The 27,511-nt window shown below is 46.2% G+C and overlaps 1 protein-coding gene across 2 annotated transcripts; it reads left to right on the top strand.

Moving 5' to 3' along the window:
* The first annotated feature begins 1,203 nt into the window (after nt 1–1,203).
* On the top strand, nt 1,204–26,420 carry mrpl23 (mitochondrial ribosomal protein L23). 2 transcript variants are annotated; one of them, XM_068739514.1, is made up of 5 exons: nt 1,204–1,279; nt 2,262–2,384; nt 8,024–8,106; nt 11,568–11,641; nt 25,000–26,420. In XM_068739514.1, the coding sequence occupies exons 1-5, from the start codon at nt 1,260–1,262 to the stop codon at nt 25,162–25,164; spliced, it is 465 nt and encodes a 154-aa protein (XP_068595615.1). In that variant the 5' UTR covers nt 1,204–1,259; the 3' UTR covers nt 25,165–26,420. The 2 variants fall into 2 exon arrangements, with proteins under 2 accessions (XP_068595615.1, XP_068595616.1); XM_068739515.1 differs by lacking the exon at nt 1,204–1,279 and adding an exon at nt 6,851–6,927 and having other exon boundaries at nt 2,372–2,384.
* The last annotated feature ends 1,091 nt before the right edge of the window (nt 26,421–27,511 follow it).

Below are 27,511 nucleotides of genomic sequence, written 5' to 3' on the forward strand. Positions count from 1 at the left end.
AGCCTAGAACCTGGAGAGAACCCACGAGCAACAAGTTGGATTCGAACCCGCGGCCTTCCTGCTGAGGGGAAACGGTGCTTTTTTTTTTTCTTTTTTTATCTTTTATTATCAAAAATGTCATATTATTTACAAATTTACAATATATACATTGATAAAAACGGGTGGCAGCAGTCCATACATGCATAGTCATTCGTACTCCAAACCGGCACCGAAATCATAAAACCATAAACATAGCAAAACATAAGGGTGAGTAGACACTTGGCCTCCCACCAAATCAAAACAAATAAATAAAACCGAACATCAGTAACTCAGTCAAAATTAAATTTCAGTGCATCACCGTGCATTTGAACCAAAGTGCTCCCCTCAATAAACCCCTGCAGAAAGTCTTCGTGATCAATGTTCTTGTGTAGTGTCGTTATTGTCCTCCTCACCATGTTCCTGAATAACTTCCAGACGTCCGTTACATTATTTTCTTAGTGGGCCAGATTCCTCCTGAATTTTACCGCATACCTTGCATGGCTCAGGACCAGGTTTAACAGATTGATGTTCTCCCCCTTCTTCTTCCCAGTCACTCCAAACAGCCACAACGCCTTCCACTCCATCTCCACCACATACCGTCCTCTCCAGCATCTGTCAATCATCTCCCTCATCCTCTCAAAATACCCCTGAAGCTCTCTACATTCAACAAACTCATGCATACACGTTTCTACACTCACGCGACACACATCACATTCTTTCTTCACATTCGCATCAAACCTACTAATTATTACATTATTGAACACCCTATTGTGACGTAAAAGAAAATCAAAATCCTCACATTCATGGCTGTTCCATTTCACCCTCAGGTTCTTCCACATTGTTTCCACCCTCACTTCGTTCACTACTCTCACCCACACTCTCTCTGCAGCCGGTCTCCTCACCTCATTGGCCCTCTAGCATTTATACACCATTCTCGTCTTGACATTCTCCAGCCTCACCCTCCGTTCACCCTCACCCACATACATCTCGATCTCTCCTTCACACACTCCGGCCTCCTCCTCAATCATTCTCACCCATTCGCACGGTGCTGACCACAGCGCCACCGTGTGTCCCTCTGCTGCTGTCTCACTATGTGTCTGGACCATCTAATTCTAATGCGCATGCGCCTCGACGACGCACCCGGAAGCACATCCCCGCACGTGCAGCTGCAGACAACCTTGAAACGCTATAAAACAACGAGGCGATAGTTCGCGTGACGTCGCGGCCCGATCGATCTAGCGATGCCGGTGACGCGACTATTGTAAGTTCTAATCGTTTCCGTTAACGCGTCCGAACCCAACTGCTAGCTTTGTCTGCTCGCAAACGCAGCTAGCGTTAGCATGTCAGCCTGAATCGTGTCTTAATTTAGCTATTAGCGCACGTTGACTTCGGGTATCGACCCCATGTCCGTGCGCTGCAGATGATCTATTTCTTTTTTTTCACACTACATGGTAATTGTAAACCTAAAATGACTGTTTCACGCCCGCAGGGTAGCTATTGTTAGCCTGCTATGCTAAAAACAATGTTCGTCGCTGGTTCTGGTGCAGACCGAGCAGATCCGACGTCCTCCAGACGTATCGGTCTGAAATCAGATGCTGGAGCAAATCCGATTGAGACATACCTTAACTGCTTTTAGTTTTAGTTTTTGAAGTTAAATTGGATATTTCCCGTGTCTACAGGTTGTATTGAAGTCAATGACTGTTTTATAACATCTTTGAGTCGTGAGAGATTGAATTAAATAGTTTTCACGACTCGGTAGGATCAATATGGTATTGAATGATAATTCAAATTTGTTTTGCATTTATGTACTTGTGTTAATTTCCCTTTTCTACATTGTACTGGTCAAATTGATTGCATATAACTGCCATCCATCCATTTTCTTGTAAATGAGACGATCGTTTCATTTTGAGTAAGCAAACAGTGAAACCACGTTCTAATTTCAATCGAAGGCCTCGTGCCCTCTTCCAGACGCAAAATGAACATTTTTGTTCACTGGCTGATGAATCTAAAACATAACGGCAGACGTATCGAGTCAGGCGGTGTGTTTTGGCTGGCTCATCTCATCCTCATGGGTTTGGCCACACAACACTCTTTGTAATATCTTTGCCTTTATCTACTCAGCTGCAGGTGGAGCTAAAATGTATCTCAGAACTTCCCGTGTTTGGACATGTCACTGGATAATCTTCCGAGTCTATGGAGTGTTTGTAGAAAATGGGATGCTAACAGTTTGTTTCTCCTCTTAGATACCCTCTCTACCAGTTTGGTGGCCCTCAGCTGAGAATTTTCAGACCCAATTGGTTCTTTACTCTTGTAAGGCCGGGAAAAGAGCAGCCTCCTGACACTGTCCAGTTTCGCATCCCGATGGAGTAAGTCTTTGCTTGCTGGTCTTGTCTTTTTGCAGTAATTTATTTAAGGAAGTACAATGACAGACATTTCTGCTGTAGCTGTCATGCTGTGAAGTAGAAGTTGGTGAAATGACATTTACATTAATATTGTTTTTCCCAAATCTTTAGATTTTTTTCTTTTTGGGGGAGGAGTAGCGTGGCCTGTGCTGTTATGATAATAAAGAAAATGGTTGATATATTATCAGAGGCATTAGAAAGTACAGCGTGATTTACATCTCATTGAATTTGACTACTCGGTGTAAGTGCGGTATTCCAATGCCCGTCAGTCCACAGTTGAGTGGATAGCGCTGCATGTCACCAAGTATGGAGTAAATGAATGATGCACAATGTAGAGCGTCCGAGTGTCCAGAAAAACACGATATAAAAAAGCTAGAAGTAAACTTTGCATAACTGTGGGAAATGCAGAATGGAGGTGTAATACTGTATATAACCCTATTATTATTTTTTAAAGCCAAAGGGGGCTACTTAGTCCTCTGTTGAATAGTGAACTTCATTACACGTGCATTTAGTAACATTTCTGTTCTTTAAAATAGTTTGACACAATGAGGTAAAATAAGAAGCTGTGACGGTGAAAATTGTTAGATCAGTTTACATTTTAAATTTATAATGGAACCGTTTGCATTTTCATACCTTAAATAGATGCTAGTTTGTTACTTAATTTTATAAGCATATTCATTTAATTTTGTCTTTTAATTATTACCAATTACGATTGTTGTGTACCAGTATTATGCAGCTGAAGTTGCAAAACATGGCCACTGGGTGGCGTGACAACCTCAAGAACAGACCTTTTAGACGCCATATTGTGGATTCCCAAAATGAGTGAAGTACGGCAACTTTTAAGACTTGTGGAAGGCTGGCGTGGGCAGCGGGGTGTGGGGTGAGGCCGAGGATGCTCTGGTTTGGCGCTGCGATGGAGGTTCTGGCCCTGTTATCGACAATGAGTATTCAAACATTGGTTCCCTCTGGAGGTCCTAACCACTCAGCCCGGTTGTGATGTGAGCCAAGGTCACTGAGGTTAGCAGCGCTCCTCAGGCAACGAGAGGGCCAGAGCCTCCTCTGGGGAGATCATCTGCGTGTCTCTGGTGGGGGTTAGACAATAATCTGTTCATCCAGGTGCCTGGCCTCCCACTCTCATTTTTGCCTTTTCTCTGCCAAAATCCAAGGTGTGTGTGTCTGTGTGAGCGAGTCCGTTTTTAAGAATGGTGTGTGCCTTTGTGTATACAGTGTATGCACAAAAGTGGGTAAGTGCAGGGTGCATGTGTGTTTATAAGGGTGTGTAAGTTTTTTCTTTGATGCCTCAGAGAGGAGGATGGCTGATTTATATGCTGCTAGGGCCTTTTTTGACACTGAAGCAAACAAAATATCATTCCCCTGCTCAATTTATTGATGAGTAATTACATTATGAGTGTTAAGTTCTGACTCTTGAGGACAGGTGTTGTTGCCAGAATTGGTCATGTTCTCCTGACGATAGCACAAGAGGATGAGCTTGATGTCTCTGACTCTTGGTAGCTTGAGCTCCGTCGTTGTCCATCTTATTCTCTTGTGCTTTCTTCGAGTTTTCTTGCTGTTCTTGGTTCTTCACTTGATTTGGACATCTTTTTCCTGTCCCCTCTTTTTGTTTCAACTTTGCAATACATCCAAAATCAGTCCCTATTGGCACTTGTTTGAGACACCTGGGCTGTGTTCATGTAAGTCTCTTTCTACCTGTCTGAGGAAAGTATTTGCTTGTCTTTCTGATTGTTCTCTCACCTTTTGTGCCATGTTGGTATTTCCTCTCTGCTCTGGAGGGAACATCATCGGATTTCTCGGTTGACGCCCACATACACACCCTTTGTGCCTCACCTGGCATGGCTAGAGGCCAGCGCTGAAATGGAGACACAAAGGAAAGATCACAGTGCTGAACATTGTGTTCGCTATTACCCAGTTCTACTTCAAGCTACAATGCTATCTACAATCAAACCAGACTATACTGTGCTTTTCTCGCTCTTATTGGACATGAGCATTCAGTTGAAACAGCAGGTTTAGACGCTGAGACCTGCCTGATATGTCGTTCTATGGCAGGAGTGCCCACATTTGCTGGTAACCAGCTTCAAACACACTTCCAAATGATAATTGGTCACAGTGAAGTGTATTCGGACTTAAAAATCTTTATGTTTTCACATAAATTAGTTGAGCAGAATGATGTGGTCAAGGAGGAAACACATTTTCTCACGATTGGGTACTTTTCCTCAGTGAGCAAGTTCCAGAACAGTCCATGAGCTCTGGACTTCAGATCAATATCTCCCCCTCCACCAGATGAGTTCAACTGAAACGGCTCAGTTTTGATGCGCGTGAATCAACTTCAGCATCTTCCTGAGATGGATTGCACGTACGTGAAGCAAAGTCTTGAACGCGTCTGTCAAGTTTGTGGCTTCTGTTGTGTCTCCAAGGCTGATGCTGCATCACCTGGTTTTGTAGGGAAAATATAAACCAGGGTTATAACACGTGTGTATACTTACTCTAGGAAGTTCATTCAAATACTAGTTTGCATGATTTCATTAATGGCATACTGTGCGTGTGTGTAAAAATCGTTCCGGGGTATTTTGCAAACACACAGCTCCTCTAAAGCAGGTATCCCTTTTTAAAGAAGTAAACATAAGTATGATCAAGTTTCCATTAAGAAAACCCTGACAATAAATCTAATCCTTACATTCTCAACTGTCTCCTCTCTCCGGGTCTCGGGTTCCTCAGTGGCTTTCCTTCTGAACAGTCCGCTGTTATGATCTTGATACTTAGTGTTGAGTAGGTTCTGTACCTGCATTGTCTGAGGGTGGGAGGGTCATAGTAGTGACTGGATGCATCTTGATTCAAACAATGGTGCAGACTTTCAATGAGGAGCGGCTATCCCCAGCCTTTCATCTATGCAGAAAGATTCTCGTGTTTCATTCTCGACACTAAGCCCCTCTGACACAATGCACTTTGATGTTTTCTGAACGTGTGTGTGTGTTTGATATACCTCGGATGCATTTCTTACATGTGATAAACTAAGGTTGCACATAGTGCTGTCATGCGATTAAAAAAAAATGTAGCGATTAATTAATTATGATCTGTAATTAATTACCGGTAATCTATTTTTTAATCGCCTAAAGTTTTCAGAGAAAAGCCCTCAACTTGATGTATTTTCATATAAATTCATTACATTATTATACATCTACTATTTGTTATATATTAAAGTCCATTATTGTTTGACCTGAATCAGAAAACTTTATTAAAATTCCGTTCCAAAGGATCCAGTCCCATCATTTGCATTCTGCTGCGTTTACAGTGTCTTAGTTTTTCTCTTGTCCGTCGTGCAGCTTTCTGCTTCTGTTCATCGCTGCCTTCCTGCTCGGAGGCGTGTATGATGCGTCGCTGGACACAGGTTGCAGCGCCTTCTGTTAGCCCCTCGTCTTCCACCATGATTACCGGCCTGCAGGTCAGCGCTAGCCACTTAGCAGGTACATTTGTCAGCTTGTCGGTCGCTGACTTGCTCATAGCGGGGCGTCTCCTCCAGTTTACTTTGGTGAAGAACTTTGCTGCGGCTTGCTAAGCTGATAACGTTTTTGCTGCTAAATCGCGGCTAGGTGCTTGCGACCCTCACCGTTCCTCACCTTGTCCCTCCCACCTACAATGGGAGCCTATTAGCTTGTGCTAAACAAGCCCAAACGCAATGACACCCAATCAGTGTCCACTTCAGGGTGTCACTGACTATTCCACCCCCCAACAACCCTGGCACAAAAAGCCCAACGCATAAAAGGATTTTATAAAAAGGAAATACAGAAGCAGTAAAGTTGGTAAGTTACAGCTAGCTACAATCTACAGCTAACATGTAAAGTGCAGTGGCATGTGGACGTTTTTTAATTTTTTTTATTAAATGTGCTTTTTTGTGTGCTACAGATTGCTGATATGAGATTTTTAATATAACCTGTTAACCGCTGCCAATCACATGGTGAAGTAGTGACTGTAGGATTCATAAGTTTGTAAATGTGATTGTGATGAAGACGACGTCAGACCAGCCATGAACCTCACCGCATGTCAACGAACGGGACTCATTTATCGGCCGGGTTAGCGAAGCGGTATATTTGTGGTACACATGCTGACTTATGCTGTTCCATTTGATGCGAAATACATTGTTTAAAGAAAAATCTTTGGATCAGTAAGTGTATGTTTTAATTTTATTATTTACATTTTTTATCGTTGATTTCTTGCATTGACTGTAATTGCATAGAATGAAATCTGCTAAGGGGGCTCGGTAAATGGCTTTGGATCGGAACATGTTCCCCCTGCTAATAATCACGATGAGACTTTGCAGTCCCTCAGCCACTTTCCTCTTTCAGTTCCCTATCCCCGCTTTCTAGGAACGCCCGGCTCTCAGTGCAGTCACTCTTCTTCCTCCTTCCCCTCTCTAGCTCAAGTACCCGGGCCACTTTGCTCTGCTTCACTGCCCTCCTGCACACACATTGTGAGAGAGGGGGTAATAGGGAAGGTGAGTGCAAATGGAGCAGAAAGGTGCATCTGCATACCGAATCTTTGGAGGCATCTCTCCTTTCAGCTTGGTAAAGGCAGACCAATAGGCCCAAAGAGCCCGTAGCAAGATGTTCATGGCTTTCTTCACACGGTGATGCTGAACACCTTCAATGGGCTGCACCACTACTGACCTTTGAAGGTTTATTTCTCTTGGCTCTCCTGCTGCCTGAACTTGATGTTTAGTAAAAAACAAACAAACCTTATCATGCTTAAGAGGAATCACCGCAAATGATCCTGCTCACTGTATCGTATAACAGAAAACAGAAGGGGACTGTCTTACGGCGAGGGTCAGCTTCGCCAAAAAACAATTGCACGGCGTGGATGTATGTGCTTATTATATCATTCTGAATTACAAAAACGTCTGTGTTCACAGCTGGGGGTTTTATCACTATGAAAATGTTGCCTCACCTCATACTGTTACAATAGCTGAAGGTATTTTACTGTGGGGGGATATTACATTATCCTGCTCTATCAAAGAAACGAATGAGGTGCTATAAGATGCCGTACCCGAGGCACTTATGCCAGACCGGTGTTGCTATTAAGCACTTTGTCAGATGCTTTTGGGAAGCGCTCTCTACTAGGCTAATCCAATTGACCGTTAGCCGATAAAAGCCTTTCTTCCTCTGGTTGAAGAAATCCATTCCCAATGCTGCCCAGTGGGCTAGCCTTATCTGGGTTGCCCCACCGGATCAGTTGGTGCTTGGGCCCACTTCCTGTGTAGGGTTTCACCAGGCAAGATCAATACATGCAGACAGCTAATTGGATGAACATTGACACTCCCATTTCTCTTCTTTCCACTTTATGCTCCAGAGAGGAGCTGAATATGGGTTCGTAGGGAAGTGTCCTGTCCATTACGTCAGGCAGTATAATGGCCGAATTTATGGGAATGGGGTATATAAGCATGATGTCTGTTTAGTGAGCGTGGTCTTTGATCGTCAGTGAGCCTGCATCCCAATACATTCCTTGCATAACCCCTGTTCTTCTCTCTCTCTTTATCTCCCTCTTTCCCAATTTGTGTGCCATCTTTTCTCTGTCTGATGCATATTTCTGGGCAGAATGACCAAATACGATGTAAAGAACTACTTGGAGAAGATTTATAATGTCCCAGTAGGAGTGGTCCGGACCAGGATACAACATGGTGAGTGTTTTCACTGCTTTGCAGAAGTAGAGACAGACAGCCATTACATTTACAGGTCTAGGAGGGATGCACATAAAATATTAATACTTCTCATATCCCTACTGATAGTGAAGGTACTACTGGACAGTATTTTTTTTCCATCAGCTCACTAAGAGTTATTGTTGAATTGTAAGCACTGGCTGACAACATGACCTATTATTTAACATATAATGGACTCTAGTATGATCCTATTACACTTCATAAAAAAAAAGGCCATTAGGAATTTCATTGCACAAAGACAGCATTTGCAAGTGCTGAAAATGAAATGGGGGGGGGGGGGGGGCGACAAAATGATATCCTTATTTAGAAATTGATGCCTGCAAGAGATTTCAAAGTTGGGACTGATTTTAGCTGTTCAAGAGTCTAATAATTAATTCAATTGATCAAATATGGACAATTATTTCTTACGGTTGTATTTGTGATTCTCTCAGGTAGGCAGTGGGTAGAATTACTCGTATAAACATTACCCCCAGTAGAGGTCAGAGTCCTTATTATTCAACTTGGTCAAGATTTAATGTTGACTAGAACAAGAAAGTATCCCCTTCCTAAAACAAAGTGTGCAACTATATTCATTTCACTGTTTTAATACTGGGATGTATTTTATTACACTTTTTCTCATTTAGCTATAAACCAAACCATTTCCATAAACAGTGCTGGTGGGACGGGGCATGGGTCAGTATCGCTGATAGATACTTTTTTGGTTTTGGGGGGGTCGTACGATCTTTGACTGCCATTGTAGTAAATACCTTTGTCCACATTTAAATTACTTCGACTTTAAATTAAGGTTGACTTTATAAAATACTTTCATTTATTATAATTAAAACCTTTAAATTATCTTGCACAGTATTATTTTTTTGAATTCGCATAATTTTGTTTGAGGAAGCATAAAGCAAGTTTATTTGTGTTTGAGAGTCTTAAAAAAGTGGTTGGCAAGGAATAGTGCGCTAAGTTTGGGATTTACATGCAGCAGCGGGAGTGTTTTCCAGAGGCTACTTGCGGTAGTGGTTAGCGTGCCTGGCTCTCCTTTCCCCTAATACACACACACACACACACACACACACACGCACACGCTTATCTGACAATCTGCTGCTGCAGCATTCCACTCTCCAGCTGTCCCAGGACACCCCATGTTCCCTCCACACAATACTATCTTAAAACCTGCATCTTCATGGGCCCACACTTACTGCACCCCCTGTGAAATGTTGTCAGGTATAACTCCAGCGGGGTGGATAGTTTAAGTTTGGGGGCTCCCTACAATTCTTTGCAAGTTGATGAAAGAAGAGAAGGACATATGGGTGGCTTTAAATTGCAGAGACACTAAGAAGAGGAGCCCCCCCCCTCTTCACTGTTCCTGAAGGGCTGCAAGGAGTCCCCTCTACCCCTGGAGGAGAGTCTCTGGCGGAGAGGAGGGTTCATTAACACCCTTTTATATTAGGGCTACCTCATTAAAAGCAAGGGGAAAGGAAAGCTCCTTGAGAGGGTGGGTGGGAGGATGGAGAAGAAAGGGGAGCTCGGGGCCTCTGCTGATCCTGAGGTGCGTCAGAAGGTATCCCCGTCTGCGTCAGGAGTTCCACTCCATTGGCAGCGTAAAGACTGGAACCGGCAGAAGAAATAAGGGGTGCAAAAGACCCTTTCTTCCCTCCATAGGCGGCAGGGGTATTTTGGAAGACTTTGCCATGGTTACCTCCCTGGCCTGGGGTTTGTAACGTGATAGCTGGCCGCCAAACCGCAATCTCAAAGTGGGAGAAATGATGCTTGCGTTTGCGAGTGTTGTATGAAAGGTCTGTCTGTGTTTCTCTATGGAAGCAAAGGGCCATGAGGATGAAGAGAACCACTCTTTGTACCTTCTCACGGTGTAGAATGCGTGTTTGTGTTCGTGCATCTTATGCTTTGCCTCTCTTTCAAAGCTTGTAGCATTTCGCTGTGGATATTCTCAGCCAACGCACACACACACACACACACACACATTTTGTTACCGCTGTCTCCCACCCACACAGAGGCCTCCAGTTAGCCAGGGGGGTGTTTTACAACCCTTCTCAGGGCTTTCCCTGAGCATTGGGCTGCTTGCCTAGCGAGCAATCGCTACTCATTGCGCACACACACACACACACACATAGATGACTCATTACAGCGGAATGTTTCCCTTGTTTTTCATGTCATAAACTGCTCCCATGGCAATGGCCGTTACTCAGAGGGCATTTCGACTTGACTACCGGGGTCTCTTTGAGATTAAAGAGCCACCGTTTGATGCTGGGGTCTCCGGCGATCATTGGAGGTCAGGGTTTCGTCCAACTTTTACGTTTGAGATACCTCTTTGAAGTACCTTTTTAAATTCGGTGCAACTAACGAGATTTCTTTCATTTCGGACTCCTAAAACACTCCCGTACAAATGTACCCCCCCAAACACACACACACACACACACACATTATGCATTTTCTCACACAGACACACACACACACCACATCTCCCAGAGTCCCTTAATTTCCAGACTTGGAGACGTCTGACAGAAGAGAGGATGATGTCGTCATCTCAAACTGGGGAGGAGGTTAATCTGCTTCATCACGTGCATGCACAGATTATTCTCCATAACACGTTGTGTTTAACGCTGATATTTGAAGTTAAATCATTCTTATGTTGGTATTGTAAAAGAGATATTGATGAAATAATTTTTACATGAGTTTCAGAAGTATCTCTTAAGTTTCTCTTAATGGGATTCAAGCTGACAGACGGGTAGACGTCATACGGAAAGTCTGGGTACGCTGCAGACGGATTTCTCTACAAACTGAGGGACCACTTGCTGCTTTAAAGCTGGGCTGCATTAAAAAAAAAATGAAATGGCTATTTTCATTCAATTGCTTTGAATTTTATGTTTATATGTTTTATTTTACATTAATCTGGTCACACGCCACCTCACCTCCTTCTAAAGCCCATCATGACAAAACTATACTCGAAGAAAGTCTCGTTGGCCATTAAAAAAATCTAATCAATTTGATTTGAAGACTGAGATGTCTTTCGTTTCTTGGAAGAAATGTCAGAGGATGAGGATTCGTACAGCGACACTCAGACATGCACCATATGCACAAAGCACATGAAATCCTCTCACACCCAATCTTTGGAAAACACGTTTAAAACTTTAGTTCAAAGCCAATCTTTTCACAAAATTACCTAAAAAAAAAAGACATTTAGTCAGAGCTGCGTGTTTGTCGGACACCATTTGGATACATGTGTGACGTTGATCAGACGCTCGAACTGCCTGACAAATGGGGTAAACATAATTCAGGTAGGTAAATGCCAAGAAAAATGCAACTTTCCTCTCTCAAAGGTTCGTCTTTATCACAGCATGCGGATTTTGAATTAGACAGATTCCACAGAATTGTATGCTGTGATTCTTTTTAATATCTGATTTGTTTGTGTTTTGCAGGCTCCAATAAAAAGAGGAATCACCTCAACCAGAGAGTTAAGAAGCCTGACTATAAAGTAGCCTATATTCAGCTGGTGAGAACACGCACGCACGCACACGCACGCACACACACACACACACACACACGTACCCGTACCCGTGCTACTTCCAGTCTTTTCTTCTTGATGTGTTTTAGGAGCTTTAACTCATTGACGTCTGTCTGTTAAACAGTAAAGAGGTGGTGACCGCTCCTCTATAGTTGGCTCTTTCTTATACATGCTTTTTTTCCCTAAACATGGAGGGTTGACCCCCCCTCCCAGGTAGCCCTGAGGGGCGGGTGGCCTGTGAAGGTGAGCTCTGGTACACATACACAGGTATGAGCAGTAACCTACACAATGAGCTGAGCTTCATTGTACACACAAAAACAGCCCGCTGGTATTTGCTGTTCTCCTGAACCCCTCTAGTAAACGCGTGTAGATCACACAGCTGCAACTTGCTGTAACTCCTGTGAACGCAGTCGTTTGAGTTCTTGAGCGGTTGTCTTTAGTTGTATGCCAGACTTACTAGAGGAATTATTGGTGTACAGTCGTCTAAAAGTTAGTTGTCTTTTTTAATGAATAATAATTAATAGTAAGGCATCAACCTGCAGTATATCTGTCTCATTAGTAACAAGTATTAATGGTACATGAACGTGTAAAGGAGGAGGGGTGAAAGAAGCTCAGCGTATTATGGGACGTCTCTCAGCAGCTACAGCAGCAGTTTTAGCTTCATGAAATGTGAGGTTTCCAGCTCAGCATTTAACGGCGTCCTTCTGGACAAAAACTACAAGATGTACACAGTAGCAGTACCTGCTAACTCAAGGCTCCGGCCTCCGTTCTCATTTTTGACGCTCTGAATCCGGAGTGTGTCGTCGGGCAGTCGGGTACGTTCTGAGCTCTCTGCTGTGTGTTGGTATCCGTTCTGTTCCGGGCATTACAGGCAGCCCATGCAGAGAGGCTAATGCGGGAGAAACGTGATCTCTTTGGAGACTTATTGTGATAACGTGGAGCTACAGTAATCAGTCTGGAAATAAGAAATACTTGGACAGTTTTTCTGCGTGTGTTTTACTTGTAATAAGTCTTGAATTCGTCTGTTGCAAGTCGGGGAGCAGCACATATTCTTCAAGCATAACTTGGCAGACGTGATCATTGCCTTCACGTCTGCGTTGAGGTGAGGTTTAGGTCAGGAAGGCCCATTCCCTGCACTTCCTTTCGTAGTGTTTGAAGTCTTTTTTTACTCTTTGAACTTAAACAATGCCCCCACCACTCCAGAAAAAGTCAAACCTAAAGGAAAAGTCGCTGTTTTATGTGCCGATTTGAAAAGCGAGGGGCTTTTGCTTTGTGCCTGCTTTTTTGAACTTGCCCAGATAAATCAACAGTGGTGTCGGTTCATGTTTACACAGCAATGCAACTGAGAGCTATTCATCTTGAAATGAATGAATAATAAATTGTCTCTGCAAAATGTTTGCTTAAATAGGTTGCAAACTTGAAGCAGCCGTGAATCTTATATAAAGGGAGGCTTCCTCTTGTCTGACAGCAAGGAAGTGATTTTGTGCACGTCTGGATTTGTGATGTTTTCCACTTGATTCGTATTGAAAGGATTCGTGTGAGATTGCAGAACAATAGAAAGTAAAGCGCTCCTAGCGTGTGTGGTAAGTCCTCGAGGACTGCTGTTGTTTTTCTCCTCGTCATTCGCTCTGTACTCGCAGTCTTGTTGCGGTTTCCTGAAGTCGTGCTCATGCGGGCACAAACACTACGATGCAGGATTTGTGCTTACAATTGATATAAAACCAAATATCCGGCCTGGCTGGTTCACTGGCAGGTTTTTGGAAAAACATGCTCTTTCAACTCCCTCTCCTGCCACACGCTCGCTCTTTCGTGTACGCACACACATGCACTAGCACACAGCGCCAGAGAAAGCCCACCTCTCTTGCAGCAGTGGGTAGAAAACAAGATTGTTCTTAATTGACACCACATGTGGGAGAGTGTTCTGTCTGTTTGGTCGATGCTAACGCTCCTCCTCCTCCAGCAGCTAGCGGTAATATGTTTGCTCTCTCGCATTTGGTTTCCTTAGTTTGCGGTAGAGGGGAGGCCTCCTGTTAGCAGGGTTCAAAGACGGCCATTTCCTCAGGCTTAGGGGGACCCCAGTAATTGGAGGGGGGTTAGTTTCTGTGTCTGTGTGTGATGGGCTCATCCAGGGCACTGTTTGGTCCCCTTTAAACGGACCAGAGTTACTTTCCTCTGATGGTCCGCTCTGTTTGGGCTGGTGTGAAAGCGCATCCGAACTCTGGTGAGGATCAAAAAGTCCCCCTGAAAATGTGGGTCTCGGTTCGCTTGCGAGAGAACCCTGCTTTGTTTTGTTTGTTCTGAGAGCGGTGTGAAAGCTCTCCGGACCAAACGCAGGACTAAACGTACGTAGTAACGCTCCGCAGTGCTTGACTTAATTGTGCCTGGGGGAGAAATGCATGTTTTATTTTTTTGGTCCATCTCACAGCTGAACTGTGCCATGTTACAATTTACAGTTAAACTTTGATTCCATTTGAAACCAAATCTGCTCCTTTTACGCAGAAACGAAAACGCTCCTGAAATGATGGTCTGTTTTGAGTTTCAGTCAGTCAAGTACTCTCTGCCTGGCATGTAAATGAAAAGGCTGTGGCAGCTTTGTGGGCAGAGGAGCAGTCTCTCTCTCTCTCTCTCTCTGAGTGGCAGCTAGTTTACAAGTGACTGGTGTGAGCGGCGAGCACAGAGTTCCTCAGTGCTCCTGGAGGGTGACGCTATAAATGCACCGATGGGATGCCTAACCCTTCCCAGCATCGCTGAAGGATTCAGTGCCGTCACAAAGAGCAAGAAAAAAAGAAGAATCAACTGATGAAGCGTCTTGATGAGAGGCGACCGTCTTCGATCAAACGTTTTATTTATTTATCCTGCTCTTCGTGACTTACCTCGACCTCCACACGCATTCAGCGTCGTGCCGCAGCGTGCTGGTGATGTCAATGCATGCGACGGCAGCAGTCGGTGGAGGGAACAGACGGGTCGGTGGAGCGTCTGCTGCATTTCCTTTAATACTTACCTTTCTAAGGTTGAGCCTCCATTGTCCAACCCAGATTCCATGGCATTGGGAGTGTTCTAAAATGAGTACATTTGCCAGTCTGACCTCAAGCTATTTTGTAGAAGGTGAACCTCCGCTGAACCTTGTGAGAGGGAAGGATACCCCTGATAGCACGATGCTATCAGCTATTATCAGGTAATCCGTGTACCTGTGGAATGTGCCCAACAGGTGTTTCTATTTATTTTTTTAGCATTCCACAGCTGTCTGAATCTTTTGTTGCCCCTGTCCCGACTTGTTTAAAAATGCGGCTGTCATGTTTTATTTCAGTTTTACGGCACTGTCCGAACAATTTTGGAATTGATTGTATTTTAGGGAATAGTTTTGAGAATGTTCGGCCGATGACATTTGCAACATATCCACTATTTCTAATTAGAGGTTTCTAGGAAATTAGGTGAAAGTTCCTCATTTTCTTGAAGCGCTCCGATGGTATCCATGTAAAGATCGGAATCCCAAACATTTTGTTTTCAGACGAGGTCAGACGGGAGGAGCAGCAGTTTGTGTTCTCGCTGTGTTGGGCACTGCATGGCACGTCCAGGCACTCGTGGGAAGCTGCAAAACATCTAGAATGAATATCACTAGTTATCCGTTTTCTGACAGTGTGCATGCGCCTAATTAAATTACTCCGAGATGAGAAGTCCATGCGCATCAGCTGCTGTTCGGGCTTGCCGGAGCCCGACGGCACGGCCGACGTCTTCTTGTGGAGACACAAACCCCATTCAACAGTTCATCCGCAGACAAAAGCACACTTCATAAGACGAAGGAGAACGTAAATGATGAGTGACAGCTTGGTAGCATTGTCACAATGCTGCCCCTTAAACTAGTTGTAGTTCAGCCGCCCCCCACCACCCCCCCTTCATAAACCAATGTCACTAATTGTCTTATTCGTCTATGTTTTTAAACATTTTAAGAGCTTGTATTTACATTTTCAGCCACAAGCCGATCTGAACCTTAAATTAAGAAGTTTCTTTACGAGATTTAAAGTTTTCTTTAAATCTCGTAAAGAAACTTCTTAATATTGTCTTTCTTTTCCCCACTTGTGGGGACAATTTCCTGTTGAACACAGCTGTCTGTCTCTCTCACCATTAATAGTGCTTTAACCTTTGACAGCAGTGCAGCCAACCAGTTCCACCAATCATATTGCTCGGTGCTCCAAATGGACACGCCCCAACACGACGACCACAGAACAAAACGAGATGTGGGCTCGGACCAACGGTTGTAGAGTAAATGCTAGTTTCATCCGGATTGCTCATTTCCCCTGTTTCTTTCTGTCGCTTTCTCCGCCCCCGTTCGATCCACTTGCGGCGGGAGAGAGTGCGACAAACGGCCGAGGAGGGGGGGGGGGACCTGGGGGCGAGAACGTGGGGGCATCATGACGTGGGGGCATCGTGACGGGGGGCATCGTGACGTGGGGGCGAGAACGTGGGGGCATCGTGACGTGGGGGCGTCGTGACGTGGGGGCATCGTGACGTGGGGGCATCGTGACGTGGGGGCATCGTGACGGGGGGCATCGTGACGTGGGGGCGAGAACGTGGGGGCATCGTGACGTGGGGGCATCGTGACGGGGGGCATCGTGACGGGGGGCACCGTGACGTGGGGGCATCGTGACGGGGGGCATCGTGACGGGGGGCACCGTGACGTGGGGGCGAGAACGTGCATTGTGACGTGGGGGCATTGTGACGTGGGGGCGTTGTGACGTGGGGGCGTTGTGACGGGGGGGCGTTGTGACGTGGGGGCGAGAACGTGGGGGCGAGAACGTGGGGGCATCGTGACGGGGGGGCATCGTGACGTGGGGGCATCGTGACGGGGGGGCATCGTGACGGGGGGGCATCGTGACGGGGGGGCATCGTGTCGGGGACGCTGTCCCGTCTGTGACTGACACTAGAGGGCAACGTTTGGCTGTACAGCTGCTCTCGCTCGTCTCCGTCGACTCCTCCTCGGTTAACAATAGACCCTCCAGGATTGTGCGTAGTTATGTGACTGTGTCTGTGCCGCTAGACTGAGGGGGGGGGTGGTGGGGGCGGCTGAATACCCCATGACCTCCACTCTGGAGTTTGAGGTGCTGAATCAGGCGGTCAGCTGAGGGGGAAATCTTGTTTATCTGTGTGGAATTTTATTATTTGCAACTATTTGGATCATGACGGACCCCCCCCCCCCCCCCCCCCCCCCCACCTTGTCACGCAAACAGACTTTCCTCACACAGTCCTGTCTGTCTGTCTGCCGCTGTGCTACCTCACCCTTGCTTATCACACCAATTAACTTTCAATTTCTGCTGCTCTTTCGTTTCTTCCCAGTCACCCCCCCCCCCACGCCCCCATTTTTAACACCAAGTGACTCTTTCTTGACATGATCTGTCTTCCGTGAGCAAGGCTGGTTTCCAGTATCCTACCACACAGATAATAAAGTCAATTTTAATGTAATGGAAAGCGAGTAAATGAATGCGGCTGTTCTCGTCGTGGACCGGCATGTTTATTTAATGTTTATTGTTATTTAATGTTATTGTTCTGCGTTGTTCTGTTCATGTTAAAATGGATTTATTCACTTTAAAAAGGACAAAGTAGATCAAGATGCTTCCCGGTATCATTTTCATGGATTCTTACGAGAAGGTTACAAAAAAAAGTAATCTCCATCTCTTCAGTTGGTAGAACGTTTCATTTATTTATTCTCTTAGATTAGAAAGTACATCTGGAGAACACTGTGATATTACGAATAATTTTAAACGAGTAGTAATAATGAATGGTCTGTTGGAGGCAGGGAAATGTCAATGGCCGATCCTGCTCATGGGACAGACTGTTCTCTTCCGTGATAAAGCACCTATATTTAGTTTATCGCCGCGTCCCATGAGCTGCTACGGCCACGGAACCATATGTTTCTAAAAAGAGGAGCAGAGCAGTAAATCAGTTTAATGTCAGAAAACTACCAGACCCGGAGCTCTGCTTCCACCTACGCGTATGCCGTCGCCCGGGGAAGATCCATTTTTGGAGGGAAAGAATGTGTGTACCGGTACGTAAGGTATTTGTAAGGTATTTGTGACCACATGTATGCTGGCGATGGGCCGAATAAAAGCAGAAAGAGTTCCTGGCAACCTTCGAGACAATTCCTGCAGCCGTCCTGCCGATGTTGTGTACGTGTAGGTTTCATAAGAGCTCAGAGGGGAGAGCGTGAATCACAGAGACCCGAGCCGGGCCTCAGCATCCGGTTCGGGTTCGGCACACGCTTCATTTCAGATGAAATGGGCTTCACTGAACGACTAGATTCTTACTTTGTCCTCAGCATCTTCCCTCATGACCCTCATGTCCTGAAGGTTCCAACCTGCTCACACACACACAGGAGTGGTGCATGCCCGTAACCTTTCTTGATTACCCCCGACCTCCTGACCTGTAGTGACACGGCTGCCACTTTGATCGGCCAACCAGGAGTCGGCACCACCCAGGCTCTCTGCGGGGCTGACGACGCCCCCTGATAGGTCCCTGCTGATGCTTTTCCTGTTTTGGTATGCTTCTTCATTTTTTATTTTCTCCACCAGCTGGTCCTTGAATTCCTCAGAGCAGGGGAGGGGGCAGGGACATTGCCTGGATGTTTATGTTGCGTGTGTGTGTGTGTGTACTTGGTAGCCTAGATAGTTGTTCCTGGGGCCAACGGGGTGGGGGAGATGAAGGGGATGCTTCCAATTGGAAGGCGGGAATGTGAGGGTTGTTTACATGCATTGACGGGAGAGAAATGGGGTACGCGGTGGGGGCTGGGGGGTGTGAGTGACATAGATGGAGGAGATAATGATGGGGAACAGCTGTGTAATGGGGGAGGAACGCTGAGATCGGCAAGGTGTCGGTGGCACGGAGGTTGGCTCGGTGACTGCAGGCAGCAGCGCTCACTGTTTGCGGGTCATTTTGTGTTGTTCTCAGCTGTTGTCGTTGTCGTCGTCCAACTTTCCTCTTCAAGACCGGATGGATGTAAACTTCTTTGTGGGTGGCTGAGTGTGTGTTTAGATGGTGATGATCTGTTACCAGGGTCCAATGTCTCCGGGAGCAGGTTGGGAGCAGACATGCCCAGACAAGAAACTCACGCACACGCACGCGCACGCGCACGCGCACACGCACAGGCACACGCACGCGCACGCGCACACGCACACGCACACGCACACGCACACGCACTTTGGTTTCCCGATCCTCTGTTGGTCTCTGGGCAGAAGTATATTCGGGTCTGTCAATGGACGGACGCCCTGCGCTCTAATGCCAGAGCCGATGCCCCCCCACCTACTTCACTCCTCTTTGTGCCTCTACATATTAGATCTGGGGGGGGGGGATCCAGGCACCACAGTTCGTTTCATTGCACGTTAAGTATTCCCCCCTTTGCAGACTGGAATATTACGTTAATGAATCATCACATTTCAGATGAGTTGGATTTCATCCCGGGTGTTAAGTCTCTGCCAGTGATACGCTGATAAGATCCTGGAAAATACCAAATGCCTGATATTTGAGAGTATGAAAAATATTTGAAATAGTTCTATGTAGGACAGCTTACGATGTCCGGGTTCGACTGATTCTAGCTGGCCCTGTTCCCTTTGGAGCTTTAGGGTCGCGCGTTGTCCCGCTGTGGCCTCTCACTCGTTCAGTAGAGAGAATAAAATGTGTGGCTTTGGCAGAGAGCTTGTCGGGATCATTTAATTGAAATGTGGGTGATGGAGTAAGCCTTAAGTTTAATTCATCAATGCTGAACCGTCGGCTTCCTTCTAAAGGCAAAGCCGAGTGTCACGGCTCAAAGTGCTGAATCTGTCTTCGCCCTTCGTGTCATTTTACAGCAGATTGTCAATCTTTGTCTCGCGCCACAAGACTGCAGCAGCGACATGAATCACACGGAGACACAAACGGACCGTCCTGCAACCCAGAGCCTACAGAAGAGATGTCTTTGTAATTGGAGGGAGGGCCAGGGTCGTGACCCCAAAGGAACCCACAGCAAGGTGCTGTTGGTTAGCGGTCTGGTCTCACTGACACAACATCACACGCACCTTTATTGTTCCCCGACGTTCTGTATAAATTAATTGAAGGGGGAATGACTGCACTGTTCCGCCTCAGACAGCAGTAGCTATGGTAACGGTGCCAAGTTTGGCATCTGTGTAAAGGCCGGACGGACAGATGACCTTTTTGATTACGTATAAAACGTGGCCCAATCCAGATGACCGTTAACACATGCAGCAAACGTCACACGAGACGACGACGACGATGATGATGATGATGATGGTGATGATGTTGCCTGTCAGGCCTTTACTTGTGGAATACCAACATGCTATGCTAGTGTAACGACACCGGCCAGCGTTATGGCGACGCCATCACTTTGCTTTAAGGGACTGAACCAGTTGGTGCGATGCAGGATGGGGTTAGTCCAAGTCTCCTGCAGTATTAATCCTTTCACATTGACCTTCTGTACTCATTCAACATTCTTTATTGTCATTATGCTAACATAACAAAACTGTGTGAAGGCACACGGAGGAGCATAAAATGAAAAACACCCTCCCTGCTCATCACTCTGTCCATTTCTGTGAGAGTGAATGTGTGGCCCACCCAGGGGTCTGCACTCTGCAGGAGCTGTTTATCATTATCCCCCCCCCCCCGCTTTGCTGCCTCTCCCAGTTCTGCTGTTGATCAGTATGTGCTGTTAAATATTTCCATATTATTCAGATTACTATTATGTAGAAGCCAACCTCTTCTGGATGTAGAACCCTTGATCCATGTTTTTACAGGATGCTGAGTCGGTCACGGCAGCGTGGCAGGTGGGTCCAGTCCTCAGATTGTTGCTAAATATTTAGCATGCTAGCGTGTGTGTGAGCCATGAGAATTGTGTCGTTTAAATGATATTTATCATATTTTCCATGGAAACGGGCTTTCTATGGTTACTGTGGAAGGTGGTCATCTTGTCTGTAACATGAGACGGTCATGAGGATCATTTCCCAGTTGATATTTTGATTTCCCTATTTAAGCTTCTCAGGCTCTCTTTGCTTTGTTTGACAGTTCGATATGAGATACCCACAAACATGCTCTCTGTACGCCGCTGGGCTCACGGAAAGAGTGGAAGAGTGGTGACAAATACTCGGCTGCACAAATCTGTAATGGCAGTAAACAAGCTCGGTAGTCAATCGGACGTTCCCTTTTACAGGTTCTGTTTGGCTTGTAAAATGAACCAAAAAGGGGAAATGCAACAAAATATCCTCCTGAGACCGAACCCGCGAGCATGTCCTCTGTAGGGGACATGCTTCCATGACGGAGGACGCGCGTCAACGGGCTGGGTCTCAGGAGGATATAGCGTCGTGGTTGAGACCAAACAAAAGTAACCCAAGAATTTGCGATCACACGTTTCTAATCTGCAGAGTGACGGCTAAAGTCTGTTTGGAACTGTGGTATATGTCCTTCCCTCTAATTGAGTTGCCTTTGAGCAAGGCATGTAATCTCTTCCAATTAGTACAGGAAATTGAGACTCGCCGCTTCAGGTCTCAATTTGTTCAGCGCGGCTTGCTGATAGAGGGAGGGGTGTTTGATGCCCGGGGAGTTAGGCTGGGGTAACTTTAATCCTCGTTGCTGTGGTTACTACCTCAGTAATCTGCAGGCTCTGCTACTGTGTGGTCAGAAAACGTTTGACCACAATGTGAACACCTTCTCCACACACACACGCAGGATTCATGATGTTTCTACGCTTTGCTACAGTTAACCCCGTCACCACAGCCCCATGAGATCTCTCCCCGCATCGTCAACACCTCTCTGTTTCGGTGTGTGGCCCGGATTTGGCTGCGCTATGATGCTAACCGCCAACATCTGGTTGTTGGGTTTTTTCTCTCCCCGATTTCTTTGTGAATGACTGTCTTCTGATGCCTTCTGGATTGTCCCTCATTAAATGAGAAGAGAGGAAAAAATGGATGAGCCGGTCTCTTCCCTCTGGTGTAAATGGCTTTCCGCATTTTTGGAGCTTTTAACGCTCTTTGAGTCTCTTTTGAGAGCTCCTCTGCTCTGTCAAGTGCAGTCATCCAAGAAGCCAGTGTGCTTGGCCACCACCCCCCAGTCACATTTTATTTTACCCCATAACTCTTTGTTCTGGATGTTTGAGAGAACACAAAAGAGAGAGATGAGATTTCATGGTGGATTTATTTCTTAGTTCTCTTTATTATCTGAATGGAAGTCACCATTTAACCGTGAGAATGGTTTTACAGCTGTTGAACAGTCATAAAATGTTGCTCCAAACTCATTTCATTCCAGAAGACATAAAACCCGATACCTTGAAAGCTACCCTTTAGATGGAGGATATTCCTCTGTCCTTACTGTGCGACCCACTCGGAGACGTTCAGGTGTGGCTCTTGGTTCCGTCCCGTCGTCTTCAACTCTTGCATCATCTGTGATGTATTTAAAAGCATCGGCCCCTCCTGTTTTGGTCAAAGACTTTGACACATCAGGCAAGAACAACTCTGGCTTTCATATTTCATATCTAAATCTAACTTGTGAATAATTAGTCATCCCTTTCATATTTGCCTTGTATTGATTTCACATGCGGTCCAAGCTTGGCGGACGCGTAGTTGTCCATTCTTTCAACATGCTTCTGTTTTTTTACCCTCCTCTTAAAGGGAAATTATTTCATAGACAAACACGCGCCAGGACCCCCCCCCCCCCCCCTGGCTGTTTTGGAGTTATGACTGCATGCTCAGTTTGTCGCAGATCAGAAGCAAAGGTCAAGCAGATAGAATACAGTTGTCCTTTGTGTCTCTGTTTCCATCCCTCTTTCCTTCCTTCCCTCTGGGGCTGCAAACAAGATTACTTTGGGTTTGTGTATGTCAGTCACACGAGCGCGCGCACACACACACACACACACACCCAAGCTTGATGGTGGAACATTTCACTGAAGTGCATTTGTACTAAAACACTTTCTGAATGGTGGGTAAATGGTTAAACTTGGTGGTCCTCAGGCATGACACACAACAGACCAGCAACCCAAATACACTCCCACAATAAATAAAAACAAGTGTGTAATATTTAGCAAAAAGAAAAACGCATCGAAGATTCTTAATTGTTAGTTACGAGACTAGAGTTCAAATCGTGTCATGTTTGCGCCCCGACCGGATTGTGGTATTATAATTGATCTGAACGGTTCTCAAACGCTGTGAGAGGAAGAAGTATAAGCACATATCATCAGCGTAAGCACGAAGAACACGGGCCTATGACATGTTAGGTCCCCTCGTGCACGGAAACCCTTTTTACTCTTGATGTTGTGCAACAGGGCCGAGAGCCTTCGCTACGCTCCGGAGAGGAGAACGTCGAGCATGACCTTTGACATGTATAAAGCGCTATCTAAGTTAGCTGCTAACCACTAGTAACCTCCTCAATGCGAGCCAGGGTTAGGGTTATGCCGACTCGCATCTTTCATGCAGGCATTGATTGAACACGGACTTCCTCCTCTTCCTGCTTGGAGGCGGAGCAACAATGACCCGACTAATTCCTTTGTTTGCTATTATACAGGTACAGTTCCACCTTAAACGGGATACGAAGTTACCCTGAACAAAACAACGCTTTGGGTTAGACCTGATCCAGATTATAAAGATCTTATAATCCAGATCTGATTATGGGGCTGGTTACCGGTCAACGCATTTCTGTCCGGCCCTCGGTGATCTGCATAAATCACAAACGGCACAGCCTGATCGAGGTGCGCCTTTATTACGCACGACGCAGTCTAGAGGCTACAAAGGTGGAATGGAAGGTTTGTGTTGCTGTGATGCGATGTCTGTTTCAAACAAAAATAGAAATGCTCTCTGCCAGCGCTGCAAAGGAGCATCTAGCAGACACACACACACACACACACACAGAGGGCGCGGTCCACTGCCAACAAAGAGCGTTGTTTAGCGAGTCTCTGCACTTTGTGTATTTCAGTCTCGGAGCCTCGCTCTTTTTGTGAGTCACCCTTTCTGCGGTTCATATTAAATGTCATTTCACTGGGATGTGTGTGCGTGAACGCGGCGTGTCTGCGCTGCATCACGTAACGGAGCGCCGTCGTGCCGCTGCCCGGTTCACGTTGGGTGAAGGCTTGTGTGGTGTTTATGACGCCGTGGTAGCCCCCAGTACCATCTTTATTCCTCCTCTTATTCCTGGAGCAAACTTTCCTTGGCTTGCTCCTGTGTTTATGTTCTGGATTCTACGTTCCTCGATGGCGTGTGAAGTGTGCGGGTGCCGAGGGACATGGGGGGGGGGGGGGGGGTCTTGGCTGGGCCATCGGCGTCCAGGTGCTTCTCTGCTGACCGGTAACCTGCAGTCTGCCGTTCATAGAGGGGGGGGGTTGAGAGAGGAGTAATCACATCAGAGCCAGACCATTCCATAACACCTACTCACTGACCTCAAACGAAATGATGTGCGTATTTAAACAGAGCGGTAGATTTAAAATTCTGCCCTTGTCATAATAAAATGGAAGCAGGGTATCTAAAAATAAATAATCCACACAAAAGCGCAGATTTCTGTCATTTATCAACTTTGGGTGGAGTTTTTAGAAACCAAAGTGAAGATTTGGGGTGGGGGGGGGGGGGGGGGGCACTGTTCATGTGTGTGTGCATGGATTTGAAGTTTCACAACGTCCCTGCCTGCAGTGAAAACTGTCTGTTTCATCACGGGAGACGGAGGGTTCTGATTGGACGGGATTCGGGCAACTATTGCCGCCCTATGCTTTGTTATGCTTATGAATGTGCGTAACAATTAATAAAAAAACCATGGGCGTCTAGATTCAATCTTTTGTTTTCTAAGCGTAGCCGTAGCGGGAAGGATAATCAGTTTCCCAAAAACTGGCCTTAACCTTCAAAAAGTTCTGATCCGACTTTCTCCGACGATGAGATTGATAATAGCGCATTTTTGTTTCCAGGTGTCCGTGGGTGAGGCTGAGAGGGATAGGCAATGGGTGTGTGTGTGTGCGCGTGTGCGTGTGTGTGTGTGTGTGCGTGTGCTGTACGATGGGCCAGTGATGCATTAGCTATGGCCAAAGATGGGTTGGTGTGGAATTAATTATGGATACCATCCTTTCCCTCTGAATAAATCAAGACCAGAGAAACGGAGAGCTCAAATGTGGAAGAGAGAAGAGAGGTGGAGAAGGATAGGAACGTAGAAACGCTGTCCTAAATGTCAAATCGGTGTCTCGGCTCTCATTTCCAAAACGAAAGGGAGGTGGCGTTTGACTTCTTTACTTCTCAAAATGAAATGAATTAAAGACGATTCACTAACATAATTCTTCTTCTGATTAGGAAGAGACAGAGTTGTTCCTGTTCTCATTGTTCCTCTTCTTTTGCCGCTGAATCCAGGCCCAAGGCCAGACGTTCACCTTCCCTGACATCTTCCCAGAAAAAGATGGAACAGCGGCTGAAGGTTCCATCGAGGACATTCGGAAGAAATACTCGGAGGATGAGAAGCAGAAGCAGAAACTGGACCCCAGGAGAGGAGGGGTCACCGACTGGTTCGGACTCTGAGACGGCCCGCTAGCAGGAACTCTGAAGTACTGTTTGTATTAATATCTGGGTGTTTATAGGGAGCAACATGTCAGCGAGTTCTTCAGGAAAACAACCGTTAGTATATCTTAAACCGGAATGTGTAAAGTGTCTGCTAGCCTGCGAGGCTTCGGGCCAGAACCGCGGGCCAAAAGGAGATTCCAGCGGGAGAATCGCTCAAATCCAATCAGCCCACCATCACAGCGTCTCCATCACCTCACGGGACCTCCTCCCGTTGTTTCTCCTCCCCTCTGCTCTCTCTCTCTCTCTCTCTCTCTCTCTCTCTCCTGCCACGCTGGGGGACGGTCTGCCGAGGTGTCCCGACTGGATCAGACTACCTGGACCCGCATCCTTTTCCTCTTTCATATGTTTGCCTTGGATTCATTGGCCGCTTTCGGTAAACGACGTGGGATTCGGTGGCGTGTTTTATTGTTTCGTGGTAGAACCCTCTTGCCTGAACTCTGCATGTGTGTTTGGGTTTTCCTAGCGCCGGAACCTGCCAGTCCTGTTAAAATAAGAGCTAATAAACGTTCATCTGTCCAAACGTGCGCTGCTTGCTTTTTCTCCTGTTTCCTTGCCTCATCCGGCACGTCCAGCACGCCGTTCGCCACGCGAGCTGGCCTGCACGCGTGCCAAAGTAATGATCTGTGTTTGAATCGTACCGCTGAGCGCTCTTACCGTAATGATGACCATAAGGGGGCGGGGCGTATGCTGGAAGGCCGAGGTTGAATTCACTTTTTCTCGCCCCAACCACGAATGGCGGCTGAAACAAAGGTCCAGTCAGTGGCCTCGCCCAGTAAGCTCGGCTTCCACTGAAGAGAATGTCGTTATTGATCCTGTTGGCCCATTGCCTGCTGCTTTGAACCACTCACCCCCCCCCCCCCCCCCCTGTGTCGTTAGAAAGCAATCTGTCACACAGCCCCCCCTGCCCAGTTAGAACCCCCCCATTTTAGAAATGCTCCTCTTAGACAGGATGTGTGACTGTACTTGTACTGTAATACATGCTGCTGTGTGACTGTACTTGTACTGTAATACATGCTACTGTGTGACTGTACATGTACTGTAATACATGCTACTGTGTGACTGTACATGTACTGTAATACATGCTACTGTGTGACTGTACTTGTACTGTAATGCATGCTACTGTGTGACTGTACATGTACTGTAATACATGCTACTGTGTGACTGTACTTGTACTGTAATACATGCTACTGTGTGACTGCACTTGTACTGTAATACATGCTACTGTGTGACTGTACTTGTACTGTAATACATGCTACTGTGTGACTGTACTTGTACTGTAATACATGCCACTGTGTGACTGTACATGTACTGTAATACATGCTACTGTGTGACTGTATTTGTACTGTAATACATGCTACTGTGTGACTGTACTTGTACTCTAACATTCTATCTAATAAATATATTCATCATAAAGGCCCAAACTGTTAAGCACATCTGGAAGGGGAAAAAGCATCCAGTGATGGTTTTAGTTTATTTTCCTTACTATTGCTAAAGCTGTCAACAATTTAAAAAGCTCTTACCAATTGCACTGATGTCAAATAATGATGATAATGTTTCAGTTTAAAGCTTATTTTCTGTTTCTCTGGAGGCCGCGCTGCCACCGTGCAGCTTTTCCTCTCTTCGTACGCCATTTAAAAACCAAAAGTGACATCACAGCACACCTTCCTCCGGCCGAGGACGTCCATTTCCCTTCGTTGCTAAGGCGGGGGTCTCCCTGCCTGTCAGCTGATGCTGTGTGGCTGCAGTGTGAAGGTTCAGGTGGTCAAAAAGCTGCAGCATCCAGTTTCAGCTGAACTGGGATGACTGCAGGCAGACGCAGGTTTATGGGGATCGGTGTGTTCTGGACGAAACGCACGTCTGAGTGCAGTGGGAGGAAGAGTAGAGGGTGATGGGAGAGTGAAAGAGTGAAAGGGATGACATCACTGAGAAATTGCTGAGCTGGATGAGAGAGGTTCCCTTCCAGTCTCTCTCTCTCTCATCCCAACGGTCAGTTAATGGAAGGAGGGCTGAATATTTTAGACTGCTCCTTCACTCCTCCTCTTTCGGATTGGCCGTGCATTAGTCAGGTGCACGCATGACCTTGTTTCTGCTGCTGCAGCCCACACTTGGAATGCGTATGACTTCATGCGTATTTTTGGGGATGAGTCCATGCTGAACGGTCTTTCGGGGACAGGCGAGGGAGGGAGCGCTTCACCTACGCGTCCTTCCCTGCGTCTTGTTGCCTCCCAAGGCAACTTGTTGTCTGGGAGAGGGGGGGGGGGGGGGGGGGGGGGGTTTGCTTTTAGCTCATAGCAAAAGAGCATTT

Source organism: Brachionichthys hirsutus, chromosome 5, assembly GCF_040956055.1.
Source record: "Brachionichthys hirsutus isolate HB-005 chromosome 5, CSIRO-AGI_Bhir_v1, whole genome shotgun sequence".
In the NCBI taxonomy this organism is placed as follows: Eukaryota; Metazoa; Chordata; class Actinopteri; order Lophiiformes; family Brachionichthyidae; genus Brachionichthys; species Brachionichthys hirsutus.

What these genes read in the sequence shown, in the direction of transcription:
- mrpl23 (XM_068739514.1), top strand. Translation starts at nt 1,260, where the DNA reads ATGCCGGTGACGCGACTATT. An exon ending in ATGCCGGTGACGCGACTATT is followed by an intron (nt 1,280 to 2,261) that starts GTAAGTTCTAAT and finishes TTCTCCTCTTAG; the next exon opens with ATACCCTCTCTACCAGTTTG. An exon ending in CCGGACCAGGATACAACATG is followed by an intron (nt 8,107 to 11,567) that starts GTGAGTGTTTTC and finishes TGTGTTTTGCAG; the next exon opens with GCTCCAATAAAAAGAGGAAT.